General features: G+C 36.7%; 2 protein-coding genes across 2 annotated transcripts; both read right to left on the bottom strand.

The window, feature by feature from the left end:
- Window positions 1–11,785, bottom strand: LOC143231147 (uncharacterized). Its single transcript, XM_076465786.1, has 6 exons — window positions 11,511–11,785; window positions 7,128–7,188; window positions 4,655–4,785; window positions 2,953–3,013; window positions 2,506–2,636; window positions 1–183 (listed from the first exon to the last, which is right to left on the bottom strand). Exons 1-6 carry the CDS (start codon window positions 11,593–11,595, stop codon window positions 134–136), a joined length of 519 nt encoding a protein of 172 aa, XP_076321901.1. The 5' UTR covers window positions 11,596–11,785; the 3' UTR covers window positions 1–133.
- Window positions 11,785–25,510, bottom strand: LOC143231146 (delta-like protein D). The gene is made up of 4 exons (XM_076465785.1): window positions 23,696–25,510; window positions 14,449–14,754; window positions 13,363–13,429; window positions 11,785–11,967 (listed from the first exon to the last, which is right to left on the bottom strand). Exons 1-4 carry the CDS (start codon window positions 23,780–23,782, stop codon window positions 11,786–11,788), a joined length of 642 nt encoding a protein of 213 aa, XP_076321900.1. The 5' UTR covers window positions 23,783–25,510; the 3' UTR covers window position 11,785.

Below are 25,510 nucleotides of genomic sequence, written 5' to 3'. Positions count from 1 at the left end.
TTTATGGATAAAATTTTTTTATTTTGAGACACGGAAAGATATTTTAGAGTTACTTTCGATTTTCACATTGTTTCCCAGTAAAACCACCAGGGCAAACGCACAAATACTGGTCATCTTCTTTGGTCTTGCTGACTCACTTGCTTCCATTCTGACAAGGGTTTTCTTTATCACAGAAGTTTAATTCTGTTTAAAGAGAAATTGTTGTTTTGTATTTGTCTGCTAAAAGAAAATTAAACTCTTAGATCTCGATAAGTTCGTACATAATTATAATAATGTCTGTAAAAGATAACTACAGCCTACTCATTAAGGAATTACTGAGGTTGGATTAATTCTATTAAAACGATTTTACCGCGTCCTTACAGTCTATGTATTTATTTCAGGTCATGCTCTTTCTTACAGCTGTGCATATTGACAATAGTCCTGTAGCGTAGTTCCATTGCAAAAGGCTCTATCATAAGTCTCTCACGCCCAAAGCACACGCCTCCACTATGAATGCTTTCTATAACCAGTCTAGTGTAAGAAGACAATAAGTTCCCATAATCCACTTCGAGAATATGCTCGCACAGAAATAAACGGATGGCTTATGTCTTTGTATGGAATAATATGAATATAATTTATATTGTCCAGCTACCTGAGGTATGCAAAGGTTGAACAGAATGTCCAACTGGGAGCCTCATGTTGGTAATCCCATCCATGATGGCCTCATTTCCTGAGGAAATTCCTTTAAGGGACACGTGGATAGCCTTTTCTACTTACTCTTGGGTTATTGTGTTTTTCACCTGGTACAAAACAATGCACTTTAATTACCATAACTGGGGTCGACTTGTTGTAGGTCTCTTTCTGAACGATCCATATTCCTTCATTTTCCAATGTCGTTAAATACAAAAGATATTTCCTTCTTGGAAAATCTAAATTCCAGATCTGACATCTTTATGACCCGAGTATATGAATAATTTACGTCGGAAGGGACTATCACATACTCTTCCCCAAAACTGTCAGCTTTTCGGTAGCATTACTCTAATTGAGAAACGTCAAACAATGTTAAACTGTAATTCTGATACATCCTGTTCCACCGCAACTTTAATTTGGCTGCATTTGTCACGTGACTTGTTGGTATGCATTCGAAACAAATCGTCTAATATAACATACTCAGCTCTCTGTACAACATACAATAAATTAATACCAATCATTCTTTACAATCTATGGTGAATGGTAGACACAAATGGGAACTAACCGTATTATATCAATATCTGAAATCAAAGTCATATCTACCATTCTCTTTTTAAGTAGCGGGAGCCATGTGTGACATAATTATTACTAAATCATACTTGAAGGCCCTGTCGAATTTTTCATTTAATTTCTTGAAACAGATTTGAAGACTGTTTTTTACCAGGACGTTATAAGCAGAGGCTGATGGGCTTAAGCCTACCATCATTAATGGAATCGTGTGTTTAAAGAAGAGGGTAGAAAGCTACTAGATTTCGCCGCCATCTTGTAATGGAGTTTCCATGTCATTGTTCAAATAGCCTTACAGTGAATTCTGTACGAGACAAGATAGACTGTTAGTAAATGTAAGACGATTCATAGTTTAAAACCATTCTCCTAACTTCCAGTCTTTAACTTCCGTATGACTTGCATACTATTACATTAAACTTTTGTGGCCTCCATTTCATATTGACACGAATTTCTTATGCCTTATAGTGATTCTTATGCTCGCATAGGAACCTGCATAATCTTTACAGTATATTTTTAGCTACGGCACAGGGGCTTATGGAATGGCTCCGAGTTTTGTTTGTATTAAGTACAAACATTTAGCTCTATCTCTTGACCGATTTGAAATCTACTTACAGCCGCGACTATTGTATATTCCCTCTTGTTTATATCAATGAATGCATCGTTTAACAGTTGACTTTCCAGCTAACTCTGGTACTTATTTATTTTATATTTTCTCTCGGTTTTGTTAATTATTAAACACAACACGCAATGTAAACGTTAAGAAAAAAATATTAATTTAATACATGAAAATATTCAGTAATTATTATTGGAATTAGTCACGATAATGTTTATGTGTTTGTGTTCTTTGTGTGTGTGACTCGGATATTATATTGGTGTTTGAAAAGAACATATAATTCCGATGGCTGCATCAGTACGGTTTAGGGCTAATTCAAAATGATCAATAGGACCTCGAGCACAATCAGCGCAGGCTGCGATTTGGAGCCAAATAAACTAATACTGCAGCTGGTTATATTATGACCAGAAACTGTTGTCTAACGAAACGTATGTTTCGTAGAAATATATACACAGTCTCGACTTTTAAGCCTTGCATAATTTATCGACCTTATCTTCCAGGATCTTTGTTTATTTTGACGACTTATTTAGTCCCAAATGTGATTAAAAATTTCCATAAATTCTGCCTCATTACTGATGTACGTCCAGTATAACGCATTAAGAAACTTCTTTATAATCTGTCTCCTAAGTTTAATAATCAACTACAATGTAACTTACTCTCGTCACACAAAAAGCCTTTCCATCCTGGTTCACAAATACATTCCCACGGACGGACACAGTGACCATTCTGACACCCTGGATAAGGAAAACACTCATCACACTTTTCTCCTTGCCATCCTACGCGACATCTGTAGGGAAAAAAGAATGAAATAAAATAAATATTAACCTTTGTTTTTATTTAAATCACTCAATAGGTTTTATAGATATATGTTTTGTTTTATCAGAACAAGTGGATTAGCCCTAATTTTGATACCATTCGTTACCGTAGGAATCCATATTTGCCGTAATTTGTTTGAAAGCTACACTAGGGCTAATCTAAGCTAGCAGTCCCTAGTTTAGCAGTGAATATAATATTTTTAGAATATTAAAATGTTCTGTTGCAGATCTGTACGTTTTAGAAACCACGATGTTAATAACAAATTTAAAGTTAGTTAGAAATCGTACCTGCACTCGTTAGGCTTAGTACAGTAGCCGTTTTCAACATCACAGCCTTCACGACAAACAGCTGAAAATAGAAAGTCAACAAATTAGTACATGCTCAAAAACAAAATAATGGAATAATTTAAAGCTATCATTCAATATGTTCAAAGTGTCACTGTAGATTTTAAGTCTTAAATATGTATCATTTGTCCATGGTATTTGTGTTTGTTTTCGTCGGATTGACTGAGAATTCATATTAGAGACATTTTCGGATGACGAAGATAGAAAATGCAAGTTTATCTTATTTTTTCAAACAGTTAAAATAAACTGTATTAAATATTTAGTTACTGGTAAAGACGCTTATATAAGGTCCCTCCTATGGGTCACGGATAGGTTTACAGACTTAGACAATACTAAAATCCGGGATTTGATTTTTTCTCGTAGATAGAACACAGATAGCCCAGTGTGTACCTTTATGCTAAGACAACAAGAGGTTTATATTCATTTGCAACTGGATAAATAGAAAAGATGAAGTATAGACGAAAGTTTAAATCCAGCCTTTACACATCTCTTGTAGTAAATAACATTTTTTTTAACTTAACAGCCTTCTACTTATCGATGTTATCAGGTTGTTGTGGTTTATTTTAGGGCAAGGCCACACTGAGCTAACTGTTGTGTCCATAGCAGGGAGTCGAACCCCGGACTTGAGCATTGACTCACCCTTGTCTCACAGTGGAACAACATTTCTAGGAACTTTAAACAAATATATTAAATATTGATTTACTTCAGGTATCCAACTTGATTATCCATGAAAAAACGTTTAGACATTGTGGTATTCGGGCCAATGTTTTTAGGGCAATTCTCAATTAAAGTGAAAACAAGTGTTTTGTTTATTTGATATTTTCTAGTTATTCCAGTAATAATCTGCTCAACTGAGTACATCAGCAAAGTTTCTATACTCAACGATTATTTTGATACAGGCCACAGTTACTAAATTATGTTATTTGAGTTGTGTCTTCAGTGGCTCAGCGTAAGCCTAAAGGCTTGTAACACTAAAATCCAGGTTTCGATACCCTTGGAGAAACCATACCACTTATCATTGACAAATAAGAATAGTGACCAACTATTACCATTAAGTAACCATAGATACCTCATCAAAAGTGAAGAGATAAAAATTGAAACTAAAACGCCCTATATCGAGATACTCCAGAAACACAACTTAGCGACACCAAACAGTTTTCAGATTCACTTCGATATGCCGTGAAAGTGATATTTAAAAAAATGCAACAACATATAAATGAGCCAAAGGAGATACTTGTTTGTTTAGAATTAAGCACAAAGCTACACAATGTACCAGGTTTTAAGCAGTGTATCCCCAGATATCCCGCTGTGGCCCCGAGGATCAAAAAGGGATAACAAAGGAATTATATTAATTTAATTTCAGTTGTAACGCCGTTCTGACACATTTTGTTTTAGCAAAACATGTACTTACACTTCATTATTTTTTTATATAAACACACAAATAAGGTTATTTAGCTCTGAACTTTGCTTAGTAAGGGACACTAAAGATCGGTTTTCTCCCAGAGGCACTGCTCTAGAATTAGGCATTATCTAGTCACTTTGTACTGGAATTAAACCTTACACATACAGATATCTAATATGTTCAACCAGTATTTACAAATAACGTTGCAATAATAATTTATGTGTGTTGTTTCTATTTACTCACGTAAGTTGCAAAAAATTCCCATCCACCCTGCCTCGCAAACACATTCTAACGGCTTGTTGCAGTAACCATGTGCACAGCCAGGCAGAGTCCTACACGTGTTGCACATTCCCCCTTTCCAACCGATTCGACACCTTTGCAGAGAAAATAAAGCAAAATCAAAAGAGAACGTAATATATATATATATATATATATTTGTGTATTAGTTTAATGATGGTTATACATTTATGTGTTATTTAAAAATCACCAAATGATAGCATCACATGATCTGTTACTGTTACCTTAGCAACAGTATTATTTTTCAATGTGTTTAGTCTACTCGTAACTAATATTTAATTCGTTTAAGGAAATAAATAGTCTCTCTTAAATGTGCGATAAATTAATCGAAATATTTACTGAAGATATTTTGAGACAACGATTCAACTATTAACCATGCTTAAAAAAACCAGAGATTTAACGAGAGGGGCGCCACTCTTCTACTTTAGTGAATTGTGCTGTCATCTGGTGGCCATCATTGAATATCTATGAAATTAAAAGAGTAATGTGTGTGCGTACTCGGGAAGCTTTTTAAACTTTTTTAAAACTTGGGTTTCGGAAGAGTGGGTGTAGATAGCATTACATAAGTTTAGATACAATAGGTGTAGATAGTAATATGTAATTTTAGAAATGATAGGTGTAGATGGTAATACTTAATTTCAGAAATGATGGGTGTAAATCGTAATACGTAAGTTTAGGGTGTGTGGGTGGGTGTAGATAACATTACGTAAGTTTAAGAAAAGTGGGAGTACATAGCATTACGTAAATTTAAAAAGGGTGGGTGTAGATAGTATTAGGTAAGTTTGGGAAGGGTGGGTGTGGATAGCACTACGTATTGCAGAGGTAGAACAGACCTGTCATCTGTCACGCATTCGACTCAGTCAGCACTGTTTATACATTAAGGTGTGTTAATTTCTTCATTTCATTTTTGGGCACTAACAGTACTAGTCGTTCTGTCTAGTTTAACACTTGTACTCGATATCCAGATATGGCGTCTCTTACTGGAGAAGTCGATCAGTGTGTTATTTTCATCAGACCCATTTGGCTCAAATAACTTTTGTACTAGAGGTGTTTGGTGATTGTTGCATATTTTGAAATGGGCTTAACCTACTTAGGTTCAACCTCGCACGGCCATAATATTTGTTCAGAACACTATCCTCATGCGTGAGTAGTCTACACTGGCTACTTTAACTGGATTAATTACCTTAGATACATAGCACAGCGTTTACATTTGATAAACTTTGCACTTTCAAATATAAAATATCATAACCACAACAACATCCTGTAAGCAAAGCACAAATATTCCTCCTGGTTCTTAATAATAATTCAAAATGGCCGTTTACAGAGAAGGAAACTGGTATGGGCCTCCAAACCATACTTGGTTTGTAACAAACTTACACTGTTGTGGCTCTAGTGTAAGACTAGAGGGAAGGCAGCTAGTCATCACCACCCACCACCAACTCTTGGGCTACTCTTTTACCAACGAATAGTGGGATTGACCGTCACATTATACGCTCCCACGGCTGGGAGGGCGAGCATGTTTAGCGCGACGCGGGCGCGAACCCGCGACACCTCGGATTTCGAGTCGCACGCCTTACGCGCTTAGCCATGCCAGGCCGGCCCGTTAAATAAAGTCGCTTACAATTATTACCAGGGCTATCTGCTGTGCCTACCGAGGGAAATCGAATCCCGAACTTTACTGATGTAAGTTCGTAGAGTTACCGCTGTGTGACACAGTGATGGTACGAAGAGAACCTTATTATTGTCTGTAAAGTGATTAAACATTACAGTAGGACAAAACAAGATGCCATTTAGATCGTTCGTGTGGCATTGCTTCCAGTAAAAAACTGACACAAGTAAGTTGAAATGGTTATCTTGTTAAACGAAACAAAACCTTGGCAGGGGCTGAGTTTAGAGAGAGAGAAGTCTGAGGAATTTTCTCTCCACCAGGGGTGTTCAGGAACGCTGTAGTTCCTCTTCGTCCCTGCTCGCGGAAGATTATTTATCTGTACGTGGGGGTTTCTCTACATTTTAATTTGGCTTGTTTGAGGCAATGAAGGGAGGTAGAGCAGTATGAGAATGATGGGTGTGAAAGGATATTGAGGCAAAGGCGGCAAAAAAGGAAGTGGAGAAGTCTGTTGTCCGCCGATAAAAATGAAGCAAGCCGAAGACCAACTCCACATCAATCAGTGAAACGTCCCGGGATCATGGAGTGGCTGGGATCTATAAATCTAAGTGCCGCAATCTTGATGTAAGAACCCTTGATTTCCTTATAGTGTACACAGCTGACCACTTGGTGGCGCCACGAAGTTAGTGACGCAATGTGGCTGTGCAACGGTGGCACCTCACCCTATTAAGACTCCCTAGAAAGACTCAAACACAATGACAGTTTTTAAATTTGTTTTCTAAGTCAATAAACCTACCGACGTTGTGCACTAACCTGCACTCCCCAGGGTAGTTACAGTATCCTCTCGTGGGATGACACCCTTTCTTGCACATAGCTGGAATAACAAAAAAACAAACATATATTACAACGTAAACGATTATGTGAAAATAAATCGTCACAAGAGGTGTTTATGCGTTCATAAGACACTTTTAACAGAAAAAAAAACTTTATGGAAGTGATTTAAGTGTTATAAGAAAAAGTTTTGGAATATGCGAGGTTGAAAAGTATAATTCATCTGCTATTTACCTCCTCCCAACACTCACAGTGAAACAGTGGTATGTCTGCGCAGTTACAGTGTTAGAAACCGAGTCTCGATATCCGTCGTGGGCAGAGCATAGATAGCCCATTGTGCGACGTTCTGCTTAATTACAAACAAAGAACACTATACTCTTCAAAACAAGAAATGCAAAAGGGATATTTTTGTTATTTTAAAGAGAAATATATGTAATAACGTTACAAGCTCAAAGTATGTGACGTTACACGTGTTAAGGCACTGATTGTCAGACCAAAATGACAATAAAAGTTGTGCACTTTGAAAACGGAGGATTTTTCGCCAAAACGCATGCGTGTCCAAAAAATTTGTTTAAGAGATCTACATGTTCTGCAAGTGCAACATGTGCAAAATCCCTATAAAAGTGATGGGTTCTCGGTTTCCATAGCTCAATGTTAATCCACCGACACGCAATACAGTTACGCCAAGGCTGACTGAAGCACAACGCAACAACGCCATTGGTAGCTTGGAAGAAGGCGAATCTCGATCAGATGTTGCCAGAGCTGTGAATGTCAACCCAAGCACCTTCACAAGGCTATGGAATCGTCACCAACAACATGGATCAACTCGTGACCGTCCACGCCCGCACAAGATCGCAACATTCAGTTACGTCACCTTCGGGATAGGACCACCACTGCGACGTCTACTGCCTCAACCATACCAGGGCTGCGTAGGATTTCCGATCAGACCGTACGCAACCGTCGACGAGATTCTTAGGCCCCATGTGCAACCCATCATGGTGAACGTCAACGACGTTTTTCAACGTGACAATGCCCGTCCTCACACAGCCCGACTCACCACTGTCTTCTTGAGATACCACAACATGAACGTTCTTCCCTGGCCCTCCAGATCACCAGATTTAAACCCCATCGAACATCTTTGGGACGAGTTGGACCGACGTCTGCGATGGCGACAACCTCAACTGCAGACTCTACCTCAGCTTGCAGGAGCTTTGCAGGCTGAATGGACAGTCATTCCACAGGATGTGATTCGTCATCTCATCGCTTCCATGGGCAGGAGATGCCAAGCAGTTATTGATGCTCACGGGGGGCATACTCGTTATTGACGTTGAGTGACGTTAAACTTCACCTAGTGAGCGTGAACTTCGCCTTTGCAGACTTTGGATGTTAAGCAGTGAATGTGCAAAGTTTCACACATGTCATACAGAACTACCCGGAGTACACTTGCTAACAATTTGTCTCATATTTTGCCTTTTGCGTTTCTTTTTTTGAAGAGTATATTTACTTGCGGGTGAATACTATTTAAAAAAAGGATAGAAACACTCGTAAGACTTAGATATAAACATTTTAGAGACAAAAATATGTGTTTAATTTCTGTCCATGTTGTTTATAATCAACATTGTTATTTTTGTGTGAAGAATTCGAATTTGAAAGATAAACAATACCTTTACAATTTTTCTGGCCGGAATCACCCGGATTCTTTGTCGTGCATGGGGAGTAGGTTGCGTCAAAAAACAAAAAGTTGTGACACTCAGTCGCTCGCTTTTAATTTGATTCCATTAAATGAAAAAAATATGCTAGCGTAAAAATCAATCCAATACATTAATATTTAGGGGTTGCACAATGCGCACAAAATAACAACGTGCTTCCGGAACCAAACGAAAAGTTGGCATTAGTGAAAGGCTAGCTTCGGCTTTAGACAGAACCCAGATCAGTGACCGAAAAGCCGCGCAAATTTTGCTTCCTTTTTGCAGCTCATACTGGACATAATATTGAGGATCTTGCCATTAGCCCAAGTTCCATAAGGAGGAAACGAATTACTAACCGTACTCTTCTAGCAGCTGAATTGAAGGAAAGTTTTCCTCCAAACGTTCCTTTGACATTACATTGGGATGGTAAGCTGATGCCTGACTTGGTTGGCAGAGAGAAGATCGAACGTTTGGCAATTTTAGTTTCAGGTGAAGGTGTAGAGAAGATTCTTTCAGTGCCCAAGATTGATAGTGGGGATGCAAATTCAGTAGCTTCTGAGATCGGATCAGTTTTAGTAGAATGGAATGTAAAAGACAGAATTAGATCGCTTTGCTTTGACACCACGGCGACCAATACAGGATCCAAATCTGGCGTCTGTCTGAGGATTGAAATGTTACTTGAACGTGAGCTCTTGCATCTTACCTGTAGACATCACATTTTGGAGATTCTTCTGAGCGCTGTATTCTCTACTCTCGTGATAGAGACATCAAAAAGTCCAGATATTACTTTGTTTTTAAACTTTAGAGATTGTTGGCCTAAAATTAATAAAACTAAGTACATAACAGCAGTAGAAGCAATGCCACTCCGAATACAGCCTTGGAAGGATGATATTATTCAATTTTGTCAGAATCTCCTTCAATCTCATCAACCACGGGACGATTATAAAGAGCTCTTGGAATTAGCTGTCATTTTTCTTGGATCTCTTCCACACGGACGTTCTTCAGTTTCTTTCCGTACTTCTGGTGCTGTACATCGTGCACGATGGATGGCTCGAGCAATATATTCTCTAAAAATTTGGATGTTCCAAGAGGAGTTTGGTAGACTGCAACCACGGCCTGCTTCATCTCGTGTTTCATTTGACGCACATTTCTGCAGCAAACTTGGCGATTTGTGTGTCTTTATAACTAAACATTACTTGCTCTCATGGTTTACAGCTAAGGATGCTTCCGTGGCAGCTCGAAGGGACCTTACACTACTCAAGGAACTTGCATTGCATGAAAATCATATGATTAAGGAAGTTGGTACAAAGGCAATGAATCGGCATTTATGGTATTTATCTGAGGTTGCAGTTGGGCTTGCGCTCTTTGATGACGGTGTAACGAATAGCGACAAACTCAAGATGGTTTCAAATATGAATACCGTGAGAGGATCTCCTGGGCCAACTCCACGTTTAACAGTTGATGCTGCAAGCAATGCTGTTTCCAGAAAACTTCCAGATTTTTTTACCTCGGCAACGAAGAAAAATTTCTACCATCTGGATATTAGTTGCGCATTTTTATCATTACCACCGAAAGAGTGGAGCGCCTCCGAAGAGTACAAACAAGGAAAGGACAGAGTAAAGAAACTTTTTGTGACAAATGACGCAGCTGAAAGAGGAGTGGCTTTAATTCAACAGTTTACATCAAAGGGCCGCACCAAGAACGAAGATCAATTTCAGTATATGATTCAGGTGGCAGAAGAACATCGGCGAACATAATGCGAAGGGGGCAGGGGGCAGGCAAGATAAAACTTTATTTAAATAAATTTTTCTTTCAAGTTTTTATATTTTTGCTAATTGTATAATCAATAAATATTAAATAATTTCTTTAAATAATTTAATTACCATTAACAATGTAATGTAGGGTAAATTTAAGGAAAATAGTGAACTTTGCGAGGAATGCGCGACCCCTAAATACTTCGCGATTGAAATGAAACTTTGTCTATGTTCTTTTCTCATGCAGTGGCACAACTGAGCAACTGAGCAAAAAAATTGGGACATTTTAATTTTTATCCTTTATCCGCCGACGCACCCTAATGGGGAGCTATGAGCTGATACATTTCTTTCAGAAATGGAATGAAAGGGTTAATTAAAAATGAAATAAATAAGATATTGCTGTCGGATTTCTCGTTCACCACCATGTGCTTGTTTGTTTGTATTTAAGCATAAAGCTACATAAAGGACTATCTGTGCTCTGCTCACCACGGCTATCGAAACCCGGTTTCTAGCAGTATAAGTCCGCTGTAGTAACGTATTCACAAATAATTCTTCGTGTTTTCACGTGAACGATGGCTAGTTATTTAATGAGTCCAACAGTGCTTTTTAAATCTTATTTTATCAATACGTTTTAAAATTTTCGAAGCCCCCTTCCTGTGAAAATGTAAAGTTAAAAATTAAGGTTAATACCTTCCTTTACTTTGGACTGTGACTCAGATCTCTGAGTACTACAGAAATTTTTGACCAGCCACACTTAAAATGGTACACAGTCTAAATTTGTCTCAGCAAAAATATTACCCCCATGTAAGGAAGCGGGTTGGCCCTGTTGTAGAACTTTGGGTTTAGGAGCTGGGTTCGAATACGTGCTTCTCCACGAGTATGAAATATTGTCAATGTATCTAGCGGATCAACAAAAGACTCACGCTGGTCACAGAAGAATCCGTCCCATCCTTCTTCACAGTTACATTCGAAAGATTGGTTGCAATTACCATGTAAACAGCCAAACATCGGGACACACGTTGAGCACGTGTCACCAGTCCACCCTAGTCGACAGTGACACTCACCGGGCTTCTCACAGTACCCGTGGGTTGGGTGACACCCATCAAGACATAGAGGAGTATTACACCTCTCGCCAACCCACCCTTTCCGACATTTTATTCTGCCTGAAGGTAAACAGTCGAACCTAGCTTCCGTATGGTTAGGGACTGGTGCAGCGAACTGTGCAGTTGTTCCCCGCAAATCCTTCTGCGCATCTAACTCGATAGGAATATTTAAGAAGAGTCCCTCTTTCAGATGTCATTTGTTCATCCTGCCAGTCGTCTCCTATTTCTAGATGGCGTTGTTTCTCATGACGCATGATGATTCGTCCACTACCAATGGCTACAAATACATGAAAAATGTTTATATATCAGAGCCTAAATCGTATAATGTGGAATATAGCGCAATCACTTTAGTTTTGTCACAAGATAACTAAATCCAACAATAAATTGAAAAACCCGAATAAACCGCTCTATGAAAAATATAGTAAATCAGAGAGTATATAATTTGTAAATTATATATTATTGTAAATGAAAATTAATCCAACAATAAATTGAAAAACCCGAATAAACCGCTCTATGAAAAATATAGTAAATCAGAGAATATATAATTTGTAAATAATAATAAACAGAGTAACCAATGCAATTCTGTTATTAGCCTGTAACCAATATAACCAATTCAGATAATAGGTAATGTGTAGCTAATCAGATGATTCTTAACTAATCCGATAACAGTAATTCATAACTATTAGGCCCGGCATGGCCAGGCGGTTAAGGCGCTCGACTCGTAATATGAGAGTCTCGGGTTTGAGTCCCCTTCGCACCAAACATGCTTGCCCTTTCAACTGTGGGGGCGTTATAAATGTGACGATCAATCCCACTATTTGTTGGCAAAAAGAGTAGCCCAAGAGTTGGCGATGGGTGGTAATGTCTAGATGCCTTCCATCTCGTCTTACACTGCTAAATTGGGGACGGCTAGCGCAGATAGCTCTCGTGTAGCTTTGCGCGACATTCAAGCCAATCAAGACCAATATAAACTTAAAATGGTGATTTACACTGACATAAGAACACGGAAATTGTAGGTGCCGAGGATATGTTTGTGTAGAATAGTTTCTATATAATACTGATTTAGTTTAAAATAATCGTAAACTTTTCATCAGCTTATAACTAACACCAAAATATGAAATACCTTAATATATCTTTAACTGTCACAAACAAGGCTACGTTTTCTCTTAGTCTTCTCAGAACATATTCTGTTTTCCTGCTTTTCCCACCAGCGTAAATTTCTCCTTTAATCACGCGCGGAGGAGCACAAATATGAATTGGAGTTTTCAAACAGTGTCTATTCTTCATTTAAAGGGGGCATTTAATTACTGTTTCAAATGTTGTGAACATATGTCCCCTGTGTCCCTATCCGTTTCCACTACAAGATCTAGCGAAAACCTGATTCTAAGTTACTTTTAAGCTTTTTAATAAGTGTTTGTATTTAGAGCAAAACCACATTGAGCTATCTGCTATGTCATTCGAGGGGAATCGAATCCTCTCATTTGAACCTTGTAAGTCCGTAGACGTAACACAAACTAACCTTAGATTGAGGTGTATACCACAAAAACAACTACTGTAAGCCGATATCACCTTTAAATGATACTAATACGTTGCTTTTTTAACGTCAGCATTTTTACAAATGTGAACACATAATGAATCAAGCTCAGCTTATCAAAGAATCCAACACTTTTACCTTCTTCTGCTAGTGGACTTGTGCTGTTTGTAGAGTGCCAAGCTTCGACAATCAATGTAAACTGGCCCTGAAATATACAAAAGCTACGTGATTGTTTCAGAAAACTGGTCTTAAAATATAAAAAAGTTACATGGTTGTTTCAATAAAAACTGACCCTGAAACATACGAAAGGTACAAGATTCTTTCAGAAAACTGACCCTGAAATATACAAGAGCTACGTGATTGTTTCAGAAAACTGACCCTGAAACATACGAAAAGTACATGGTTGTTTCAATGAAAACTAGTCCTGAAATGTACAAAAGTTTGTTATTTCAATGGAAATATAACCATAACTAGATCAGGCAAGAACAAGGTGTGGAAATATCACCTTAAATACCTCAAAGTTGAACACAATATAATAAATACTAACATTACCATATCAGAGTTGAACAAGACATGGCAGTTGTAATGGCAAGAAACCCACTTGAAGTAAAAATATATCTCAGAACAGCTGGTATGGGTATTAACACTTTTACTATTAAAGCAGAGAATGACGTTTCGACCTTCTTAGGTCATCTTCAACCGACCATTGCAAACTCTCTCTTTGTTAACCTAAAGATGACCTAAGAAGGTCGACACGTTGTTCTCTGCTTTAATAGTAAAAGTGTTAATACCCATACCAGCCGTCCTGATATACAAGTCATAACAAGGTTTTCAACTCTAACGTCAAAGGCGTTTCCTACCGGATTAAATATGCTGATATAAACACCAACGTCTTAACAGATATGTATGATTCGCTGCTGTTACAAGATACTAGCTACATTATGTTACGTAAACCAATAAGCAAATCTCTTGGAAAACAATAACAAAAGATTAAACATTCGCGTCGGTAATGTACGCTAATGTGATTAAAATCTACCAACAAACATTTAAACAGATAACTAGAACATTTAAAATAGACATGAACTTCTAACCACTAGTGTCAAAGATCATCCAGCAATGGGAAAAAAAATTCAGATTTCTCATGTTCCAAAGTGTAATTATTCAGTTGTTTCTGTCTCCTTTTGACCTTTTGTATTTTTCTTTTAGTATAAAAACTTTACCTACCGGCCAGGAAAAATCAAAAGTAAAGTTTAACACAGGAAGATGGTATTCCATATCTGAGCCACTTCTGTGTATAATATCAGTAACTGACACACCAATAGTGCACGGCGTGTTGAAATCAAGCCGACGTGAAGATTCGTAACTGGGAATTTTTCTTGACACGTGTGTCACACAGACCCGAAAGAACGTGTTACAGTCAGCTTCACATTTGTTTCCCAGGCGATCTCCACAACATTCACCATCAGCAGCTGTGTGGTCGGGATTGGAGAAGCTGGTAAATCTTAACACAAACACTCCCGGTGCTTCAACCTGTATTCCGAAGGTAATGAATTCACAAACATTCAAAAACAGTTGTCGAACGTTCAAGTAATGAATTTATGTTTTACGTTTTGACTTTCTTACAACCGTTCGATATAAAAACCTAGTGTATTCGTATCGTACAGTCTGACTGTTGAAGTGATCGTTGTGTATGTAACCTAATGTATTTGATGATACAGTCTGACTGCTGTAATAATATATGTATATAGAACCTACATATTTGATTGTACAGTCTGACTGCTGTAATAATATATGTGTATAGAACCTACATATTTGATTGTACAGTCTGACTGCTGTAATAATATTTGTGTATAGAACCTAATGCATCTGATTGTACAGTCTGACTGCTGTAATAATATTTGTGTATAGAACCTAATGCATCTGATTGTACAGTCTGACTGCTGTAATAATATTTGTGTATAGAACCTAATGCATCTGATTGTACAGTCTGACTGCTGTAATAATATTTGTGTATAGAACCTAATGTATTTGATTGTACAGTCTGACTGCTGTAACAATATTTGTGTATAGAACCTAATGCATCTCATTGTACAGTCTGACTGCTGTAACAATATTTGTGTATAGAACCTAATGCATCTGATTGTATAGTCTGACTGCTGTAGTAATGTATTTTATTGTATAGTCTGACTGCTGTAGTAATGTATTTTATAGTACAGTCTGACTGCTGTAGTAATGTATTTTATTGTACAGTCTGACTGCTGTAGTAATGTATTTTATTGTACAGTCTGACTGCTGTAGTAATGTATTTTATTGTACAGTCTGACTGCTGTACTGATGTGAGTGAGATTATTCTTCGTTGTGACAGTTAGTACGTTCTGACAAAGTTCAAACTAAATCGTTTCATACAACTCTCAATAAATACATATTATAACATGATAAATCAAAACACTTTAATAAAAATTTAAAACAGTTATTCAAATCGTAATTTACATTTTAATATTAAATTATTATTACTGCAATGGTCTATGATTATTTATCCTTAAAACAAATGAAGTGGTTTTCATAGGTAAATATAAAAACTAGTTAAATACAAAGTACTGTTTATTTTTTATCTCCTCTGATGAATGACCAACCATTCATTGAACGTCACAAGAGCTGTTCGTTTTATCTAAACAATGTCCTCTGAATACATCGAGTGGTAGTTTTGGATATTCGTGTAGCGTTAATCAAGGGCTACCTATCTGCTCTAGCCGTTCCTACATTTAACTTCATGGGCTGAATAAGGGCTACCTATATGCTCTACCCGTTCCTACATTTAACTTCATGAGCTGAATAAAATATATATTATACCACCCATCGCGAGCTCGTGAGCTACTCTTGTCAAACAGTGGTTAAAGAAATTGTCTGACGAAAGATAAAATAGTTTGACTCCACAAAAAAGAGGGCGTGTCATCTAAACACAGCCCTTTGGTGGTTCAGAGATAAGTCTGAAGGCATATGAAGAGTTACGATACTCATGTTTGACACCGCGGAGATAATTCATTCTGAGGTTTTGTGCTCGAGAAAAAAAGAAAGAAATCTAAATCGACAGCTGTTTAACGTAATGTTGTATAATCTTTCTCGGGTAGTTGTATCTAGCAGGTAGATAAGCGCATTCAAAAGTTTTGTTGAAAACAGTCAGAATATAACCCTTAAACGATAGTGTGGGTTCACTTAGATCTCTCACAACCTGGTGCCAGTAGTTGAAAATTTTACGCTATCAATCGACGGTTAAACGTCCTGAACGTTTCTTTCAAAGTTCTAGGTGAGAGAGTGAAGTTATTCTATACTTAAACTGAAGGTCAAACAAGACCCATCATTAAAGTACATATACACTACGTGGCCAAAAGTATATGGACAACCGACCATCACACTCATATGTGCTTGTTGAACATTTCATTCCAAAACCATAGGCATTGATACGAAGTTGGTCCCTCCTTTGCTTCTATAACAGCCTCCACTCTTCTGGGAAAGCTTTTTACTAGACTTTGGAACATGGGTGCGGGGATTCACTCCTATTCAGCCACAAGAGCATCAGTGAGATTGGGCACTGATGACTGACTCGCAGTCGGCGTTCTGGTTCATCAAAAAGGTGTTCGATGGGATTGAGGTCAGGACTCTGTGCAGGTCAGTCAAGTTCTTCCACACCAACCTCGGCAAACCATGTCTTTATGGACCTCGCTTTGTGCACGGGGGAATTGTGATGCTGAAACAAAAAAGGGCCTTTCCCAAACTGTTGCCACAAAGTTGGAAACACAATTCTCTAGAATGTCATTGTATGCTGTAGCATTAAAATTTCCCTTCACTGGAACTAAAGATCCTAGCCCAAACCATTATTCCTCCTTCACAAAACTTTACACTTGGCACTGTGCATTCAGGCAAGTAGCGTTCTCCTGGCATCTGCCAAACTGTCAGGCTGCCAGATAGTAAAGTGTGATTCATCACTCCAGAGAACGTGTTTCCACTACTCCAGAGTTCAATGGCGATATATATCACACCACTCCAGCCGACGCTTGACATTGCGCGTAGTGATCTTAGACTTGTGTACGGTTGGTTGGCCATGGAAACCCATTTCACGAAGTTCCTGACAAATAGTTCTTGTGCTAACATTGCTTAAAGAGGCAGTTTGAAACTCGGTAGTGAGTGTTGCAACTGTAAGTAGACGATTTTTACGCGCTTCAGCATTCGGCGGTTCCGTTCTGGGAGCCTATGTGGCCTACCGCTTCGTAGCTGAGCTGTTGTTGTTCTTAGACGTTTCCACTTCACAATAACAACACTTACAGTTGACCGGAGCAACTCTAGCAGGGAAGAAATGTGACGGACTGACTTGTTGGAAAGTTGGCATCTTATGACAGTGCCACATTGAAAGTCACTGAACTCTTCAGTACGACCCATTCTAATGCCAATGTTTGTCTGTGAATATCGCATGGCTGTAAGCTTGATTTTATGCACCTGTTAACAATGTTAACATAATTGTAATAACTGTATATCAGTCTTAGATTATGTTAAAGACGTTACACAACACACTGTATATCAGTCTTAGATTATGTTAAAGACGTTACACAACACATTGTATATCAGTCTTAGATTATGTTAAGACGTTACACAACACATTGTATGGCAGACACAGATTATGTTAAAGTCATTACACAACACATTGTGTACCAGATAGATTATGTTAAAGATAGTACACAACAGAGTGTATAGCAGACATAGATTCTGTTAAAGACGTTACACAACACATTGTATAGCACACATAGATTATGTTAAAGACGTCACACAACACATTGTATAGCACACATAGATTATGTTAAAGACGTTACACAACACAATGTATAGCACACATAGATTATGTTGAAGACATTACACAATACATTGTATATCAGATAGATTATGTTAAAGACGTTACACAACTCATTGTGTACCAGACATAGATTCTGTTAAAGACAGTACACAACATATTGTATAGCAGACATAGATTCTGTTAAAGACGTTACACAACAGATTGTATAGCAGATAGATTATGTTAAAGTCATTACACAACATTTTTATATGCAAAAACGGCTCGTTTGGATTGAGAAAATATTTTACATAGAAGAGCGAACAACGTTTCGACCTTCTTCGGTCATCGTCAGGTTCACAAAGAAAGAGGTAACTGACCGGAAGCTGACCACATGTTTGAAAGGGGTTGTGTAACTGTGTGTCGAAATGCATAGGGCGGTATTAGATGTTTGAATATATAATTATTTTATTTATTTGAATAATTAATTTATTCAACAATGTAGAAAAGAACAACTAACCCCTAATTTTGTAAAGGTAAAACTTTCAAAAAATTTTAATACATACACAAACATTATCCAAAATTTACAGAAAAAACTACTTAAAGCCATGTTGAACACAAAATACAAAGAACTACATGACTTACAAAAACAATAAATGAACCTAGACCATCAACTGGCATGTTGCATTAAACCAGAGATTTACGGACTTATACAACGAAACATAAACCAAATCAATACTAAGAACGACAGAGACAAAACGATCTGCCGCAACAAAAAACTAGAAAAACTAAGATGCAAACAACAAAAAAGACACCAAAACGACAAACCGTTGACTAACGTCATAATTAACAGATCCGACCGTCAATTAAACACAGACGAGATACCTCTACTTAACAAAGGACTCAAACTTCGCAATAGCACCTAGGTACATTCCAACCATAGAAATCAAAACATGTTTAGAAGACCTAGCCAGGAGACTTGTGATACTTTCTACGGAGAAGAAAAACAAGGAAACAACCAACAGAAAGAAGATAACTTAGATAATTTTATTGACATCCAACAGCCAAACTTCCCAGGAAAAATTACAAATTTATATTTTCCAGAAACACCTAAAAAACATCTTAAACGATTTTTTAAAGAATTTTCTCACAAAACCATCAACATAATTTCACAAAACAGAAAACTAAAAAACAATCTTACAAAAAGAGACATTAATTCCATTAAAAACCTAAAACAAGACAAAAACATAAAAATTCTAAAAGCAGATAAAGGTAACGCTATAGTCATAATGAACACGAATGAATACATCCAAGAAATGAATAGCATCCTATCAGACACGAACAAATTTAAACCAATACACACAAATCCAACAAAGACACACGAGACACAACTGAACAAATTACTACTACAAATGAAAAAGCCAACACAATTTCACAAACACTTTATTCCTACCTACGAAAAACCGACTCACGCACACCGCAAATATACGGCATCCCTAAACCTCATAAACCAGATTGTCCATTACGACCAATAATGTCCACATATGAATCGTTTAATTACAATCTTGGTAAATACATAGCATGGGCATTCTCCAAATATGTAACATCAGCCAGCTCATTCAAAGATCCTTTAATTTCAAGTTTAATCTTAATCAACTTAATCATAAAGCCTTAATGGCCAGTTTCAATGTTATATCCCTCTTTACAGAAGTTCCAACCACTGAAGCCTGCAAGATAGCCTTAGAACTCTATATCCGAGACCCTAACCCAACTATAGAAATTCCCAGTAACCAGTTAGCAACCCTCATAGAATTCACCACGATAAAGACAAACTTCATGTTCAACAACCAAAACTATATACAAACAAATGGCCTAAGCATGGGCAACCCAGTATCACCAGTTCTAGCCAATATTTTTATGACACAAGTTGAAACACAAGCAATTAACACAGCATTACATCCACCACTATACTGGTACAGATATGTAGATGACACGGTTGCGGGATTCAAATCTACAGAACACATACTTAATTTTTTCAATCACATTAACTCTGTACATCCCAACATTAACTTCACATGTGAACAGGAAGAAAGCAATCAAATATCATTTCTTAACCTCAAAATTACAAGAACTGACACACAATTCAAAACAGAAATCCACCGAAAAATCACCCATACTGGACTATACATTCCTTGGGACTCAGCACATGAAACAAAACAAAAACTCAACATACTAAGAAACCAAATAAACACAGCCATAAAACTATGCTCACCAGATAAAATTAACGATGAATTAGACAAAATAAAACAATACTTCATCAACATCAATAAGTTTCCTCCACAAACCGTAGAAAACATTATACGCACACACCTAGACAGAAAGCAAAATCAACCAACTAAAGTAAATACAGCTCACGAATCAAAAAACCACGAAACCATATACTGCTGTATACCATATATTCCTGACATCAGCAAACAAATAACCAACATTTGGCAAAAATTAGTAACAAAATATGACATTTCAGTTAATACCAAATTTATTCAAAAACCAGGCACAAAGCTGAGGTCTATACTATGTAAAAACTACACTGACAAACACCACACTAACATTATTTATAAAATACAATGTGATAACTGCCACGACTTCTATATTGGAGAAACAAGTAGAAAAATGGAAACCAGATTCAAAGAACATAAAAAGTCACCTTCACACGTTTTCGAACACTGCAAGTCAAATAAACACAACATAACCATAGAAAACCCTCAAATACTAAATAAAGAAACAAACATAAACAAACGCAAAATTAAAGAAGCCTTACTTATACAACAACTTAAACACAAAATAAACCAATATAAAGGAACGACTTTATACCTATATTAATACAATAAAATAAATAAAATTATATATTCAAACATCTACAACTTATACAACAACTTAAACACAAAATAAACCAATATAAAGGAACGACTTTATACCTATATTAATACAATAAAATAAATAAAAACGTATATTCAAACATCTACCGTAAAATACATTTCAACACACAGCCGTTACACATACCCCTTTCAAACATGTGGTTCATCGCATCACTGATCATTACACAACACATTGTATGTGAATCTGTTGATGACCGAAGAACATTGTAAACAGATGTAGATTCTCTTCTATGTGAAGTAAAATATTTTTCAATACCAGATGAGATTATGTTGAATATATTACACAACAATTGTTTATCGACATCACTGATCATTACACAACACATTGTATACCAGATGTAGATTCTGTTGAAGTCATTACACAATACATTGTATACCAGATGTAGATTATGTTAAAGACATTACACAACTCATTGTGTACCAGACACAGATTCTGTTAAGGATGTTACACAACATTTCGTGTTCGATAAAAATTAAAGCTAGTTCATGCTGTGTTTTCAGTCACGCCTTAACCACTGTAAAAAAAACTTTATAATAACTGTCACGCTCACAAAATCTCATTGTGTTGGATTTTTTTGACTAAGTATAAATCAAGAGAAGTGTTTGTTATAACCCTAAGTTATACGTAAGGCTTACGTTATCAAACAAAAAATATGAATACAAAGTATTTTATATTTTTCACTTGGCATTCTTAAATATTCGTTCTGCACTGAGTAACAAATGCTGCGACCTCACGTGAGCGATCACCAAAACAGAATATTCGTAGATTTTAAAATAAAAAATCACATAGTTTCTCAAAGATAAATAAAAAAATACTAAGCATACTAAGTTGTTTTTTTTCAAGCAGCTTCCAAAAAATATCCTTCGCTATCGTGCCGAGTTTTGGACTTTTTATCTCAGAATTGTGTCGCCTGGTGGGACAGCTGTAAATCTACAAACTGGTAAAGCTAAAATCCGGGGTTCGATTCCTCGCGGTGAACACAGAAGAGAGCTCAGTGGGGTTTTGCTTTAAAATAACAAGCTGGACTGTTGGAAAGGTTCAGAGGAGGGGTTGTAGGGTAATACCTGGAATGGAAAAAGTATGCAGCGTTTGTTTGTTTGTTTTGAATCTTGCGCAAAGCTACAAGAGGTATCATCAGGTGAGAATGGGTCCAGATGTCTGAATTTGTTTTATCTTGATAAAAGAAGAGTTAGAGGATATCTGACAGAGGTGTTTAAAACTATTAAGAAAATTACTAGTATTGATGCATCATCGTTTTTCATACTTGAAAATGGTAGATTAGGGGATAAAAATATAAATTCTGGCAAGGTACGTGTCATCTTCAGCTAAGATAGCTTTATTTTTCTAACGGAGTGGATGGCCTTTGGAATGAGTTGCTTTAAGAAGTGATGGATGTAGTTAATCTAAGGGAGTTAAGGGAAAACTTTATAATTATTTTAATGATAAAAGCTAGTCTTGAAGCACGTGTTTTTTTTTTTAAGTTCAGTAAATAGGACAGCCTAGATGAATCACAAGTTTCTTTGGTGACCTTTAATGTTGTGTAATAGCTGAAAATCTGGTCTTTTCTTCAACTTGAAATATGTTGTAATATTATCACATGGTTTGGTTTAATCGGTGTTCTATTGGCTAGAGAGTTTATTTAATCGTTATAAACGTCTAAACAGTATTTCACTAAGAACACACGCTGTACGCGAGGCTAGGGCATCTAGTGTAGTGGTGAGAATTGGTACTATTTATCTTAAAAGTAAAATGGTTACGTTCTTCTGGTCTTCAGCGATCACTGTTAACAATGCAGCGTCAATAATTATGTCTCTGTTTTGAATTTTTATGGACAGCGAAATAATTATTTGGTTAGGTTTGTTTTACGAGATAACAGTAAGTTATGGAGAGAGCAGTGTTAAATATCGTGTTATTTTGTTTGTTGGAAGTTAAGCACAAAGCTACACAAGAGGCTATATGTGCTTTTCCCTCCTCGTGTATCAAAACCCGGTTTCTAGCGTTGTAAGTCCCCGGAAATATCGTTGTACCACTATGGGATAATATAAAGAACGTAGCAGTGTTTTAAAACTAAAACTTTCCTTAAACAAACTACAATGTACCTGAAACCACTTGTGTTTCTTTATGTTATAACTTTATAACCAGTCGCTGTTCTAACTTGATTAAATTTATCAAAATAAAACAGTTATTAATTTCAGTTTCTCAGAGTTGCCTATAGGAGAGAAAAGACGGAGGGGAACTATTCCACACTTACCAACAACTCGCTGTTCTTAAAAGAATAGCCGTAACCTTCAAAATTTCACATATCTTCAGTACAAAATGACATTCACGTTTGTTAAGACATGAGGGCGCAATTGGGCATCTGCTAGAGCTCTGAATTTCTTTTCGAATCCGTGCGATACCACGAAATATTTCCCGCACTTAAAGCTGTGGATGCGTTATAAGTGTGGCAGTTAATCCTCTGTGGTAGGGCTGGTCAGTAGCTAAAATTTAGGGACAGCGATATATAGCCTTAGTGGGTTTGCAATAAACACAAAATAATGAGTGTTAAATATATACCATTCTTCTGCTTTCGAAAGGTATAAACACACACTTCTAGTCTGACATATTATATATTCATGGATCTTGTTTTGGAACTTATCGTATCATATAATTGAATTCTGTACAATCTTCACTTATTGGAACTGTTATTGAACATACGTCAAAATCAACACTTACGAAAAATATCTGAAGTCCGACGATAAATAAAGCTGTTACCATTCTGTTATTAACAGATGTCACTTTGATGCTTTTAAATTTTTTCATTTTTCTTGAAGGATCAATCACAATATGCTATATTTTACCACAAGAGGGCTTAGAAGTAAGCACAGGATGTTTGCGCGCACTTGGCCTTACCCTAATTTCAAAATCGTTTCTATAGCAACTTCCCTTTGTCACAAAATGCAAGCTTAATGCTTTTAGAACTTGAAGTTATAAGAAAACATGCCATACACAAAGTCGTTCTAACACGCAAACTAATCTCATTGGTTCACACCGAGAACTGGCAAAAGACTCTAAGAAAAGCCTCGGGGACCGTTGCAGTATTCTTTTATCACGGTTCTTCTTATCCGTTTATTTTTAATTATCCTTCATAAGAAATATACTTAGAGTTTCGTTATTTATTATTATAGCTAGCGATTTTAAGGTTAAAATATTCCACATAAAACTAGTTTGGAAACTGGTTACCCCAGCTGATTTCAACACGTTTTCTTAAAAAAAAAAACACCTATGATGCCCCCTGTAGGCTGGAGATAAACGGAGAGTTGTCTTAAGTGAATCAGGTTTTTGAGAATGACCTAAATGGGCCTGAAGCGATCTTAAGCGCTCAACGAACTGTGGAAGATAAAGGTGGTTTATTATTTCCTCCTTCAAGGTCCAGGTCGAACACCTCCTGGACATGGTTTTTAAGAGCACGTTCAACTGTTTGTGTGGAGTGTTTCTCGTGCCAACGACCGTATTTTTATTGTCTTTTCTTTTTTTACTTTATGAAAAACAGTTACTTTGCATATAGAAAAATACTGTTTCTGGTTGGTTTACAATGGAATTTTATTGGTTTCTTACTGGTTTATAGTGTGGTTTAGCCGGCCTCTGATTAAATTATTATGTAATTTAACTGAGCTGTGACTGAATTAGTATTGGTATATAGAGTTCCTCAAAAACTTTCAAGTCTTCATTAAGATTATAAATAGTGCAAACGTCTTCCTGATGGCCACTTCTTCATTGCAATAGTTCACCTGAGAACCATTTTTTCATTCATGGAATAGTTTATCTGAAAACCGCTTCTTCACTTATAGAATGTTTTACCTGAGAACCACTTATTTATTTGTTTAATAGTTTATCTGAGAACCACTTTTTACTGAAAACTACTTCACTTGTGGTGTAGTTTATCTGAGAACCACTTCTTTATTTTGGTGTAGTTTATCCAAGAACCACTACTTCACTTGTGGTGTAGTTTATCTGAGAACCACTTCTTTATTTGTGGTGTAGTTTATCCAAGAACCACTTCTTTACTTGTGGTATAGATTATCTGAGAACCACTTCTTTATTTGTGGTGTAGTTTATCCAAGAACCACTTCTTTACTTGTGGTATAGATTATCTGAGAACCACTTCTTTACTTGTGGTATAGTTTATCTGAGAACCACTTCTTTACTTGTGGTATAGATTATCTGAGAAGCACTTCTTTGCTTGTGGTATAGATTATCTGAGAACCACTTCTTTACTTGTGGTATAGTTTATCTGAGAACCACTTCTTTACTTGTGGTATAGATTATCTGAGAACCACTTCTTTACTTGTGGTATAGTTTATCTGAGAACCACTTATTTACTTGTGGTATAGTTTATCTGAGAACCACTTCTTTACTTGTAATATAGTTTATCTGAGAACCACTTCTTTACTTGTGAAATATTTGACCTGATTATCTCTTCTTCGTCATGGTCTACAACTTCAAAACTAGATGATAGTTGTGTGCAGGCGGCCCTTTTTGTAGCTTCCA

Source organism: Tachypleus tridentatus, chromosome 10 (assembly GCF_004210375.1).
Source record: "Tachypleus tridentatus isolate NWPU-2018 chromosome 10, ASM421037v1, whole genome shotgun sequence".
NCBI classification, from domain to species: Eukaryota; Metazoa; Arthropoda; class Merostomata; order Xiphosura; family Limulidae; genus Tachypleus; species Tachypleus tridentatus.
Note: the sequence above shows the minus strand (reverse complement) of the source record. Positions and strands in the feature narration are given on the sequence as shown.